Consider the following 14,077-nt stretch of genomic DNA (forward strand, 5'->3'; position numbering starts at 1 on the left):
GCAGCCGCCTCGCCGGTGGTAGCGTCTCCAACAGCGGATTCCGTAAATTTCAATCTCTTCGATTTTGCGTTTCTTTTTGGAATTTCTTATTATATGAGTTACAGAGAAATGTATTTAGATTTGATCAAATGGTGATGATTTTTTGATAACACGTGGATAATGGCTTTTAGAAGCTTGAGAGCTACTCCGTTTTCCGAGAATAGGAGAATGTGATTTTCTTTTTTTTTCTTCTTTTTTTGCCATTTGGCTGGTTTTATAATATCCTTACGTAGTGTTTTATGGGGAAGATCTCTAGATGCGTTTTTGCTGGAAACATGTATATGTTCGTGGATTTTGTTGTTTTACTTTGAGATATTTACTTAAGAGTAGCTGGATAAATTATTTTATCTACGTTAAGGAACGTAAGTAGAGTGTATAATTGGAGTAAAAATACTTTGGCCGAATTCTTGTTGCCTTTGGTTTTAATGTTTTAGTTCTTAATGATCTCTGTAGGCACATAAGCGGAAAGATAAATTTTGCCAGTTTTGTGGGGGCCTAACTAAGCAAGTGATCCCTGATGGAGATGAGAAGATGAGAGCTGTCTGTACTGTCTGTAGAGCAATCCACTATGAAAACCCAAAGATGGTAAGACTTGAGCTCTATTTGGGTTGATGTAAATGTATTGCTAATGTTTCTAAAATTAAACAACAAAGGTGAAATATATCATCCCTTGCTTCTTTCATTCTTATGTATGACATCTGCACTAATGTTTTCTTGTGTTGAACAGGTTAAACAAGCTTTTAGCTGTTATTTTTCTTGTCAACTATTGCCCATTATGTTGCAATCTTAGGACAGAGTGCAGGGTGACACTGTTAATTCCCATAGTTATTAGGATCTTGGTTTTAGTTATAGCATCAATATCTAATTTCTGATCGTGAGCCGATTCAGGCTACTGTGATAGAATCTCGACCAGAGATAGCATATGAGGAGAGTTGAGGATGAAGAAATCATGAAAAATCAATCCTTGCCTTTTGACCAACTTCTCTGAAGTTGGAACTTTGGCCATCTTTGAATTGACTTTGATAGGGTTAGGTTTTTTATCTACATAATTATTATGTTTATATTATAGTATAGATGATTCATTGCCTCAGCGATGTTATTATGGTTAAAGTATGTTCCTTAAAGCATGTCTTTTATTAAGGAATGATACATGTTCTTATTGATTGATTATTTATTATGGATTGAAGAAATCTGCAAATCTAGTTCTAGGGTTTAAAAAAAATAATCACCCAAAAATTCAGCTTCACACAAGTTGAGTTTTGAGCTCCACACTATTTCCTATATTTTTATAAAATAAAAAAGGAAGGGGAAATTTTTGAGACAAGAAAATTAAAAGCAAAAAGGAAAGGAAAAAAGGAGATAAAATGAAATAAAATGATAAAAAAAAATTTGTCTAGCAGACAACACAAAGTTTTCTCTTAAATTATAATCTAAAGGTATCTAGTATGAATTCCCTCAGTCTATAGTAGTTGTTTTCCTGGGGTGCTGATAAGATTTTAGTGGTTTTCTTAAGTTTTCATAAAGTTGAGGTTTGTGGTGCCAACCTAATTACATTTTTTTGCTTTTTTGAGGAGATTGTATTCGCTTGGGTGCTTTATGCATCACCTATACCAACATTTATTGACATGGGCGAGAGAGCAAAATTTTCTTAAAGCATTGGACGCTGGCCATGCTCATCTATTTTGTCGTTGGTTGGAGGCCTCACTAGCATATACTGCGTTCTACTATTGGCTCACATATGAAATTTCCATTGATGAAATTTCCATAAAAATATAGAACTTGAACAAATTTCACCTCACCTCATGGGTGTCATTTGACGGTGTTGCTAAAATGCTTGCCATTGACTTGGATTTATATTAAAATGAAGAGTTGTTACAATGAAGCATTATAAAAATTAAGCTCACTAACTTGGATTTGGTTGAAGAACTTGAACACAGGACATTGTTGTCAACCAGAATAGGCACAGGACATGGTATAGTATTAACTAACTCATTTAGCTTTGTTTGGCTTAACAAAGAGTTAAAAGGTTAAAATAAAAAAAAATGGTTTTAAGACATTTTAAAATGCAGAAACCTTAAATTTGTATAATAACATGCAAAAGGTATTGTGGGCCCAAAAATCTATGCATGTTTCTTTTGACGAGTTTGTATTTTGGGTCAAGGTTTTCTAAGACGGGTTATATTTTAAATAAGACACCACTCATATATTTTGTTCTTATTTTATGAGTACTTTATCATATGTTCTAAATTTCTTACACACAGGTCTGTATAGCTAATTACCTTTTTGATAATGAGATAGAACTTTCATTTAATGTTTATGGTTAAGAGCAAGTGTTTAATGTATGGTAGTAGTAATTTTGGCTTTATGTTAAAATAAATCATTATCGTTAGCTTATAATAGATAATGGGGGGAATGCTGATGAATCCAGTCAAGATCCTATTATTTTTATAATGCAGAGTTGTTGTGAAACTTGGTTTAGTTGGTCAAATGATATTATTAATTAAACTTGATTAATGAATCCTTATTGGCAGCTATTAGTTACATTGTTCAATAGGAGCTTGTAGGCCTGGGATAAATGTTTGTCTAAGGGGATAATTTAAAGTTAAGTATAGCTAATGTAGAGCTTTATGCTTATCATGTGCATTCTATGATTCACAACTCATGAGATCTGTTTCATTGGAGAATTTGTAGACTAATTATGAATTAATTTAATGGTAACATTTTACAGCGAATTACTCTGTTAAAGACACTTGGTCATATCCATTCTTTTTCGTGGTGCAACTTTATGGCAAAATCACATGATTAAATGACTTTGCCATATTCTTATTGGAATGAGATTTTTTAGAGTAGCCGTTGAGGCACATCTGATATGATATTAATTTTTTGTGAGCTATGATTATTTTAAAATTTTCATTATTAACACACTATTAAGGTGAGGTGGATTGATTATTACTTCAAACTTTGTCTGTTGAGTCTCCTGTGAACATCTTTTTTCTTTACAAATTTGTTAGATTTTTTATATTCTATTAAGATTTAAGTTCACTGCGTCATAGACCTTATCTACTTTTCTTTTGTATGCAGATGATCAGGTGTACAGTTCATCTTATTATTGCATTTTGCGAGTGTGGTAATGCCAAGAATTTTCATCTTTAAAAGAATATTTTTTCTTCATGAAATGCCTTGAAATCCATAAATGACGATCAAGCATTTATAGTGGATTTTATGGTTTAATATCAGGTTTTTGATAAAAAATGATGAGATTATGATAGTGTGTAGCAATTAAAATATATTTTTTAAATATAAGTCTTGTCATTTCCAACACTCATTATGTGGAGAATTAGGCTTATAAAGCGAGACTTATGACCCTACCTTGTTGGTAGGGCAACCTGCTTTATAATAAAATGTAGTATGAGAGTTTGAATTCATACATAACAGATAGTCGTCTGTAAAACTTCAAAAAATAATTACTCGATTTTAGATGGATTGTATGATTTATGGAGTTGGATGGATATGAACTCAATTTATTCTTAGTTTCTGTGGCATTCCTAACTTTAAGTCCTTAGATTTAGCACATTTGTTGAGCATATGTGGATAAATTTACTTTCAATGATTTAACATGTCATGTGAACCTTTTAGAAATCAGTGAATCCCTTAAAACACAACAGTTAACTGCTTCTCTTATTTTCACTGAAGCGTATTGTGGTTTTAGGTGCGTAGGTAAAACTTTCAGTGTTTGATGTGCATATTACCGAGAGCATCTATGACGTGTGGTTAAGTTGGACAACTTCATGTAAAAGCCATTCACGTGAATGCATAGTCATTTGAAAAATAGAGGACATATTATTGTGGTTGTTTATATGAATGCATTGTCATTAAAGTGCTCTTATGGCATTACATTTTGAATTCATGGTTGATTGTATTATGTCTAGTTGTGTGTTCCGATTTGCAGATTTAGTTGTGACGGTCAAGAATTTTGATATTTGCCGAATGCTCAAAGCCTTGAAAGCAATGTATTTGACCCCCCCTTTGTTCAACTGTGCCTCACACTGAAAAATTCACTGCTTATAAGTAGGAAACCGTTCCTAGTTATTTTCATTCTAGGTTCAGTTCGCCAGTGTGTCCTTGAATGCCTTGAGTATTCAAAATAGTTCTTTGTGTCTTTAAAAACTTTTGTGCTTGCAGTCTAGCTTCAAGTTGATTACAAGCCTCCTGTATGTCCAGTTTTTAAGTTTTGATTTTGTGTTTTATTCCAATTCTCTTATATTCTTTCAACATGACCTTAAGGTCATTTTGAGTGTTTATTTAATATTTTTTTACAATTTTTCATTTTTATCTTAGACCTGTTATTAGATCCTTAAAGTTATTTTTGTTCTTTTTAGCCCACCGCTAGAAGTTTCGTCAGCCTCCCAATGTCTTCCCCTGTAGGGGAGCATCTACAGGGAGCCTGGGCCTACTCGCCAAGACATGAAAAGTGTATAGGAATAGTGTTTAGGGCACCACGATGAAGTTCTTATCCCACAATGGCAAAAAAGGTATGTATAGGTTTTTGTGTTGCTGCATGAAAATATGTAACACAAGGTTTCCCCTCAGTTTGAAGAAAGCTACACAAAAGCTTTATTTTGATGGGGTCTTCCACTTCTCACTTCAAAACGGCACATCCGGGTATTTGAACATCGGGGTGTGGCTTGCTTTGCATTATACTTGCACGTTGACTGTGATGACACCGTCAAGGCTACAAAGTAAGGCTTGTGGTGAGAGAACGGAATATATGAGATTTTATTTTACCGTTTCTCCTTTTTTTCTTTTCTTTTTTTAATCCTTTTTTGTCTTTTTCTTTATTGAGATAGAATAAGTAAGAGGAAGATAATGACAGAAGGAAGGATGCTTTGGGATGTAGAGAGAAAGGGAGAGGATGAGGGTTGGTTAGCTGAATTTGAGCAGTATTTAACTAGAATTTTTCTGAACAGTGAAATAAAAACTTCAAATCATACAAAATCTTAAATGTTGTTTCTCCTTAATTATACCTTAAATCCCAGACTTAGTAAATCCTGGCTTGGGGCTGATTTTACTTACATTTTCAAGGCTCACAGACTCTTCTCTGCACACCGCTGCCTTGTTGATGCCTTCTCTATCAAGTTTATTTTGAGAATTCACTTTACATGTCGCTAGAAATCGTCAAAGCTTCCAACAGGGACCTTCTGTGCCCTTCATCATCACGTCGCTGGCTCGACAATGTATTCTTTAGCGAGCTCTTGCTACTTCTTCATAACAAAGAGAGTGCAAGAATGACTGGGATGGACCTAGGCGTGGGGCAGATTTAATATTTTCTTATTGTTTAGCTTCTTCAGGGTAGAATTACCTTTATGTTCTTTGTGTAAGGCATGTGTTTGGGAAAGAGGGAAGTATGGGCGTGGCATGGTGATGCAAAGGGTTTTGTTATTTTTTATTTTTTTTTATTGAGCTTAACACATACTACGCATAATTATGTGACCCTTTTATAGAGAAAATAAAACAAGATGTAATTATGCTTGCCTCATTTATTATTAAATGTCCCTCCAAAATAGAAGTTCAAGAAGAACGTATAATTACTCGAGGTTTTTGAATAATTATGGCCTAAATAGGCTAGTTACTGTTCTCTTCATGCCAAAGTACAAGCTCTTTACGTGCTATAACACATCTGCAACAAAAGTTGAGTCTCTCTTTTTACACGCTCTACTATAAAAATCAACTTTGATCTATGAGACAAATTGACATAATTTCTTAAACAACATATAGACTAAACAGTGGGTAACATGTGATATTCAAACTAACATGATTAGTAAAACCTAAAACAGTGCTTTTATTGGTCTATTTTTTTGTCACATAACAAACCAAGGGTGTGCATATTAGCAAATTTATCCTTTGTGTCAAATTTTCATGCTAAATTGCATGCCATGCTTTTTAAAATTGACATGGGACACTTTCTCGTTGTATTGCATCGTCTGTTAATGGCTCTTCAACACCAACTTTTATTGCTGTTAGAATTTTGTAGAAGTCCCATGGGATAAGTTTTGAAAGAACAATGCTTCATTGCCTGAATTTGGGCGGCACAAATCACTCACAATGGGATCGATGTAGTCCAAGCAATTGTCAATGTTTTTTTTTTTCCTTCATGTGTCATTCAAATGATTTGAATTTGAACCAAATTGTGACACCTTTCTAAAGTTACAAAAATAAATTGGAAAATTCAAACTAGTTTGAAGAAGTCCTAAAAGAATCCATTAGTCATGTTAAGGCCTAGGAAATTTTAGAAAAATCTACAAGTGCCTCCAAATATTCCCAAGGCATTTATCAGGTTTTAAAATATAAAATCTTCATTTCTCATTTGGGGAAAAATGTTTAAAAATATGGAACTTTCGTATGAAATGGTAAAGAACATAGGAAGTGAGCAAAAATAGCATGAAAATATAGGAATGCCATCTAGACCCCTTGCCTCTTAAAGGTGAGGTTAACATTATTTGTGACCCAACATCACATAAAATAAATAACATCTTATTTTGATATATTTGATTAGGTTATTATGTCGAAGTTGTAGATTCCTTTAACATTTTTGGTTGACCTGGAAATGTATAGCACACTTCAGATAGTTCCTTGTCATTCAAACAATTATGGGCGGGTCTTTTGCCTCTAATTATCCGATCAACTAAGTTTGGATACGTTATGATAACTTCAAGGTATCAAATCATGTTATGCTTACAAATGTTATGTTGTTTACGCCCAATTGTGGCAATTAGATCAACTCACAAGAGTTGATTGTTAGAATATAAAGTTCAACTTCTATCCTCAAAAGATATAATTATCTCAAGTCAACTAAGGTAGCTATGATGGAGTTGCCCATCATCTTCCAAATGATTGCTTTTTAAGCCGTCAAGAACATGATCGATGTAGGCTAACTTTACCAAAATTGTCCCAATAGAAATTAGTTTGCCTATTCACTTAGCTACTATTTTGATAAACTTTTCAATGAATTTTCTGAAAAAAAAATTGACCTTGATGATTTTAATATCGTTAATAATAAGAAAACATTTTATTTTTACTGTCGCATTAGTAAAAAAGAAGTTGATGAGACTTGAAAGAAAATCATGAGTGGAAAATTAATAGGAACTGATGATATCACAATTGAAGTGTAGAAATATTAAGAAGATTTGGGAATTTCTTTGCTTAATCAAGTCTTTAATATTATTTTAAAACTAAAAAGATGTCTAAGGAGTGGAGGAAGATTATTTAGGTCCCAATTTTTAAGAACCATTTTTAAGAATAAAGGAGATGAACAAGTGTGTGTAAATTATATAGAGGAATTATGTTAATGTGTCACACTTTAAAATTAAAGGAAAGGGTAATTAAACATATGTTAAGTTGTGATAAAAAAAATTTCTTATAATCAATTTGGAGTTATGTTAGGCAAATTTATTATGGAAGCTATACATTTATTGAGAGGTTTGATGGAGAAGTACAAGGAGAGTAAAGAAGATCTACAGGAGAGTAAAGAAAATCTATATATAATTTTTATTGATTTAGAAAAAGCTTATGATAAGGTTCCAAGAGAAGTATTTTGGAGAGTTCTAGAGAAGAAATATGTTAATATTATTTATACTCAAGTCATTAAAAATATGTATGCTAAAGATGTTATTTGTGTTCGAACATGACGGTTGACCAAGTATTTTCTTGTTTCAGTTGGATTACATCAGGGATCGGCTTTAAGCCCATATTTTTTTGCTTTTGTTATGGACGCTCTTACTGGACATTTATTGAAGGATGTACCTTGGTTTGTGCTTTTTGCTGATGATATCCATGTTGTGAATAAGACTAGAGAGAGTTCAGGAAAAACTTGAATTATGGAGGCATACATTGGAGTCTAAATGCCTTCGTTCGAGTATATCTAAAATTGAATACATGGAATGTAATTTTAGAAGTAGTAGCTTTAGTGACAAAGTTGTAAATATGAGTAATCAAATCATTAAAAGGTGTGAACGTTTTAGATATCTCGGGTCTACTGTTCAAAATGATGGTGATATAGATGTGGATGTTAGTAGTAGAATTCAAGTTGGTTGGTTGAAATAGAGGAATGCATCGGGTTTATTGTGTGATAGAAAAATATCGCTTAGACTTGAAGGAAAATTTTATAAGATGGTGGTGAATAATGCTTTATGGCATATAATGTTCGCCTTTAAAAGAGAAGCATAAAACAGAGTTAAGTGTTTTATAAGAAGGAAAATTTTATAAGATGGCATATAATGTTCTCCTTTAAAAGAGAAGCATAAAACAAAGTTAAGTGTTGTTGAGATGAGAACGCTTAGGTGGATGAGTGGCTTGACACTTAGACAAAATGCGAAACAAATCTATCCGTGAAAGGGTTAGTGTAGCTTCAGTGACAGACAAAATCATAGAGAATCGTCTTAGATGATTTGGTCATATCAAACATAGACCATTTGATGATTCGGTTAGGAGAGTAGATGTTTTAGATTCGACTTATGTTAAGAAAGGCAAAGATAGACCTAAAAAGACTTGAGCATTTGCATAAAAAATGATCTTAATCTATTAGAAATAAATGAAAATATGAATAGGACACAATGGAGAAAAAGGATTCATGTAGCTGACCTAGTGGTATAAAGGCTTGTTGTTATTGTTGTTGCCTACTCAGTTGCTACATCAATAAACTTGTTGAGATTCCGAAGGATTCATTTGCGATGTATATCACGAGCACACAAGTATATCTTGATAAAAAAATGCAACTGCAATATCTATAACCAAGCTTCAATAAGCAGCTATCAATATTTTCAGGCAACCAAAAGATAAATCATTCCTTGAAGGACTACAAAAAAAGAAAAGAAAGGATTATAAAAGATTAAATAATACAAAATAAACATAAATGAATGCTTCGTGCTCTGAGCTATTTGTTCTTTGTTTTTTTATGTATAACTTATCGAAGTTGCTAAAGTTACAAAAGATCAAGGTTCACAAAAAATCATTTGTTATATCAATGCAACTAGGGCAACCTTGCTTATAGCTTTATGGGGAATTAAGGATTAGTAGAAGTCTTTTAATTAAGTGGTCATGACGCAAGGCTCGGGCGGGAGGACCAACTGGTTGAGGGGGGCTGCTGCCCTCTCCTGCCCCTTCCCTCCTTTCCTTTTTCTCCCCTTCCCTTCCTTTCCTTTTCTTTCTATCCTTTCTTAGCATCCTATGCCCTTCCTAATTCTAAAACATTTCCTAAAACTGAAATCTGATTTTTATTCTCCTTCTAATTTTAACACCTTTCCAAGAACTGAAATCTGATTTTAATTCTTCATATTTTAAATCAAAACTGAAATCTGATTTTATTTTCTAATTTTAACACATTTCCAAGAACTGAAATCTGATTTTTATTCTTCTTTTTATTTTAAATCAAAACTGAAATCTGATTTTATTTCCTTATTTTAAAATATCTAAAATCTGATTTTATTCTCCTTTTTATTTTAGTGTTTCCTAATTGAGCCAAGTCTCTTTATAAATCGGAATAAATGAGATTTAAGGTGCCTAGAGTTAGTGGTTTTGATTTTGAAATCTAAATTCAGTTTTATTTGAGTGTTTTTTCTCTTGAGGTTTGTATCCAATGACGAGGAAGGTGCTCCGACTGTAACCTTTTCTGGGGTGGTGAGATTGTTATCTTCGTCATTCTAACCACTAAACGTTGTCCCGCAATTTGTCGACGTTCCAACTACCCTCCAGCACCGCAGACCTACTCCCTACCAGCCAAGAACCACCCGATTCCCTTTTTGCTCCTAGATTGCCGCTAAGTTCCAATACAGCTTCCCTGCAGGAGTGTCGCAGTCCATTGTTGCGCCTCTAAATCGCTGACCAGCTTTCCTGCAGCCTCCATGCAAGCAATGGCAGCCCTGCTGCCCTCCCAGACCATCGCCGATTCATTTGCAGCTTCACTGCAGGAAGTTCGCAGCCCACTTGTTGTCCTTCCAGACGCTTCCACTACAGCCACCTGCATTCGCAGCTCCTTGCTCCCCTTCCAGAACCATGGTCGGAAGCTTATCTGCCTCCCTCCTCCGACCACCTCACTCCCTGCTGATTGTAGCCTCGTCAGGCCTTCCTAGCGCCTCCAGCCGCTGCCTCCCTCATTCCTGCAACTCACGACCTTCCTCCACCTCCGCTCCTCGGCTTCGGCCGCCATTCTTGCCTCCGTTCCTTGGCTTCGGTCTCCATCCTTGCCTCCTCCGGATTCCACCCTTCGACGATGTTTTCCGCTTCTTCCAGTTGCAGTTTGATGCCTCAACAAGTGTTGACTTGCTGCCCCCCGCTTTCGCCCGACATCGCTTACCGCAGCCACCGCTCCAGCACTATCTCTCCGGAGTCCCACCTCGTTGTGCTTGTTGTATCTTGATCTTTTTGAGTCTTTGTTTGTAATATTTTATTTTATGATTTGATTTATGTGGTGTCTTTCTTTTCTTTTGAGACATCGTTGTAACATTCCTTTTAAATTATTAATAAATTCATATCTTGCTCGTGCTTTGGGTTAACTCTGGTATCATGTCATATCAAAAAGAAGTCTTTGAACTGCTTATGTATCATGTTTCCAAAAACCTAACAAATCCCCATGGCCCCGTGCTTTTACTGGCCTCTGTAACATGCATGCCATCTAAGAAGACTAAGAGCCTTGTATTAACTCACTTCTATGATGAAATAGGCGCCTTCTTGGCATATTTTTCAGCCTTGGTTTATAGCCTTAGATAAGAGTATCATGGGAGCTTGTGCCCATAGGATCGAAACCTTGAATTAGGAACAATATGTCATCTATGATTGAGAAATTCTATTTAGTGACTACACACCGCTTAATCTACCTTTTAAAGAACATTTTTTAGGTCTTACACTAGTTGGTTGGGCCTGATTATAGTTTGACTCAACTAGTAATGGTTATATACATATACTGTGTGCATACGTACATCTGTATATACTTAAACTAAAAATAACAATTTGCGACTAGAATTCAATTTTGAGTTAACCTGACATTATAGAATTTATAGGGGAGCCATATTAACTAGAAGCAACTTTAATTTTGAGTCGACATCTTTTTTGTGTCAGCCCATGTCTATATATGAGACTATTTCATATAGAAATGTGCGGCGGCCTTCAAGCCCCACCTAGTCCTCATTCTCAATTATGTCTGATCCCTTTGATTTATTGCTTATTACCCATTTTTATAATAAATTCAGCCATCAATGCCCTCTTTGCTTTAAAGTATTTTATATTATTTAACTTCTATGGTTTACCTACTGCTGGATTTGCTTTAAAGAGAGACCTGTGCTAACTTCTTTTTTGTCTCTTCAGGGAGCAAGATTATTTATTATGACATTGTTAAATTTATGTTAGTACCGTTTATATCAAGGAAAAACATTTTTAAATTTATGGTAGTGCAGTTTATATCAAGATTTTCTTATATGTTTGTCATCCTTTACAATGAAAACTTGTACTGTTGCCACTGACAAGGACAATACTTTTAGGTTGTCGGTTGCCTGGTGGAGCATGATGGTAAAATTCTGCTTTGCAAAAGGAATATTCACCCATCTTATGGCCTTTGGTACACTCATTTTCTTTTCCCTTCCACTGTATATATTTATTTCCTATATGAGTGCATAGAATATGCATTGATAGCTTGTCTTTTGTTATATCAATTGCAGAACCAGAAAGAATTCATCTAGGATTCTACACATACTTTAAGTTGTAACATTAGATATATCATGTGTTTTTTGCATTTAAATTTTTTGGTATAATGGGTTGAATTCTCTCGACATATCCTCCTTATTTTTAATCTTGTGTGCTACAAGTGCATGCCTTTGTTATTTAATCCTTCATGCATAAAAAAATTGCATGACAGCATATCAATGAATGAATGAAATCTTGAGGAATGTTAAATAGATAGTAGTTTATGTATTGCATGACAGCATATCAATGAATGAATGAATGAAATCTTGAGGAATGTTAAATAGTTTAATAAGATTATCACGACACATTTATTGATTTGGTCTTTTATGGATCTTCCTTTCACATGGATTGGTTTAGTTCATAAGATACCAACTTAATAGCATATTTTAAAAATCATTCTACGTGCACGCTGTGAAGCGCGTCTCAATATGAGGTGTTCAAAAAATGCCTTGAGGCTTACACCTTATTGTCCCTAGTGGAGCTCAAGTCTTTTTGTATTTGAGGCAGTCGTCTCAAGGCTTTTGATGCATGTGCCTCAAATGATTTTTTAGAACATGTGTTTGAATGCATATAGCTTCGTCGTTGTTGGAACATGTTTTTGAACCTTATTTGAACAATGTGAGAACCTTGCGTGAACCATGTTTGAATCTTGAGCAAACGTGGTTTAAAGATGGTTTGAATAAAATTCAAATACTTGTTCAAATAGATCTCAAATCTCATTCAATCATACTTCAAATAAGGTTTGAATATATTAAAACTATTTTTGAACCTTGTTCGTTCATGGTTGAAACATGGTTCGATTTTCTAACAAATTTGACATTTTTTTTAGGTTAATATTTAAAATTGAGGTTTACTTTCTTTTTTTTATATTTGATTTTTATGGTTCATGTCAACGAATAAAGTAAATGTTTAAGATTTATGACATATATATGAATTTTTTTTAATTTTATAAGTTTTTATTTTTTATTTTTTTGATTTTATACTTTAGCCTCCCCCCATTGTATCAGGGCTTGCCCCGCATCTTGCTGAAGCTAAACATCATAATTTTGGATTTTGCATTTTAAACCTTTCGTTAATAGATTTATGTATGATTTTGAGGAGATTCTTTTCAGGGATTTCGTTTCTTTATGCCTGTGTATGCCTCAAGGCACCTCCCCTTTTTGGCATTCAGGGGTACGTTGGGACATCTGTTCTCATTTAAGATTGTTGATTTTGGAATCCTTCAACTTGTTCACTACTGGCATTTAGGGGTATCCACCTATGATTATTGAGTTTTATGAAAATGGGAGATTATTGTCTATACTTGAATGTGACCTTTGTTGCTTGTCCTGGATCTATCCTTTCATTGCATTGATCTCGTACTATTTAAAGCTTCTTTTATATGAATTGATAAGTGCCAAGGCTCAATATAATTACTAAAAACAGATATTACAACAAGGGTCAAAAAGAGGATCAGAGAACAAATTACAACTGTAAATAAATCCTAAACAAAAGAGGCTATGAAAAACAAAACTACTGCGTCAGAGAAAGACCATTTGGATGTATTACAGCACCTACACAAAGCAAATAAAACAATACCAAAGAAGCAAGATTATTATGGTCACAAAATTGAGGGACTCTAAAGTCATTCAGAAGGTCAAATAAAAATCTGTTAAGGATTGCCACAATGAGTTTCATTTGGAGTAAAAAGAGAAATCCAATAAGCAATAGCCAAAATGAAAACAAACCCGCAGCCAATCTCCAAAAAAAATTGGGAAAATTACATACCGAGCACACAATTCTTGTGAATTTACGTATCTCACTTTTGAAATTCCATTTTTACACACATAGCACTTTACCTATGGATAAAAAGATGAATTTGACTATTAAAAGGTTGTAATGAGTGCTATTTTTCATATGATGTTTGTAAATATGAAAAAGTTTTTGTGTGAGATAGGTAAATCAATAAGAATTGGGTGCTATGTATGTAAATGCCCCCAAAAATTTCCCACCTCTTCATTCCAAAATTTTGAGCTCCTCTAATTATGTTCTCAGCTTAATTTGTCGTTTGATAGAGGCAACCAAACTTTTAGTTGTCCTGAAAATTTCATCATGAATTTCATAATTTCTCTTGCCAGATGCAATTACCCCCACGCTTAAGAAATTTGACTTGCAAACCATGGGTTGTGATGGCATGTGGCATGCCACTATTTCTTTTTAAGATAAGGTTCAAGCAATGAACAACACAAGGTGGCCAGTAGATGTCATACCTCTCATGTAATACTTCTCCAACCTTCTTATAATTTTTAGCATTGTCAGCTATAATTTA

General features: G+C 34.1%; 1 protein-coding gene across 1 annotated transcript in view; it reads left to right on the forward strand.

The window, feature by feature from the left end:
- Positions 1-13,537, forward strand: part of LOC110021215 — a 13,928-nt gene extending 391 nt beyond the window's left edge. The window contains exons 2-5 of the mRNA XM_020719625.1: positions 5-42; positions 493-624; positions 11,568-11,644; positions 12,882-13,537. Coding sequence (XP_020575284.1) covers positions 5-42; positions 493-624; positions 11,568-11,644; positions 12,882-13,017 — 383 coding nt within the window. The 3' untranslated portion in view covers positions 13,018-13,537. The remainder of the gene's footprint in view (positions 1-4; positions 43-492; positions 625-11,567; positions 11,645-12,881) is intronic.
- The last annotated feature ends 540 nt before the right edge of the window (positions 13,538-14,077 follow it).

The sequence above is a fragment of the Phalaenopsis equestris genome, unplaced genomic scaffold (assembly GCF_001263595.1).
Source record: "Phalaenopsis equestris unplaced genomic scaffold, ASM126359v1 Scaffold000123, whole genome shotgun sequence".
In the NCBI taxonomy this organism is placed as follows: domain Eukaryota; kingdom Viridiplantae; phylum Streptophyta; class Magnoliopsida; order Asparagales; family Orchidaceae; genus Phalaenopsis; species Phalaenopsis equestris.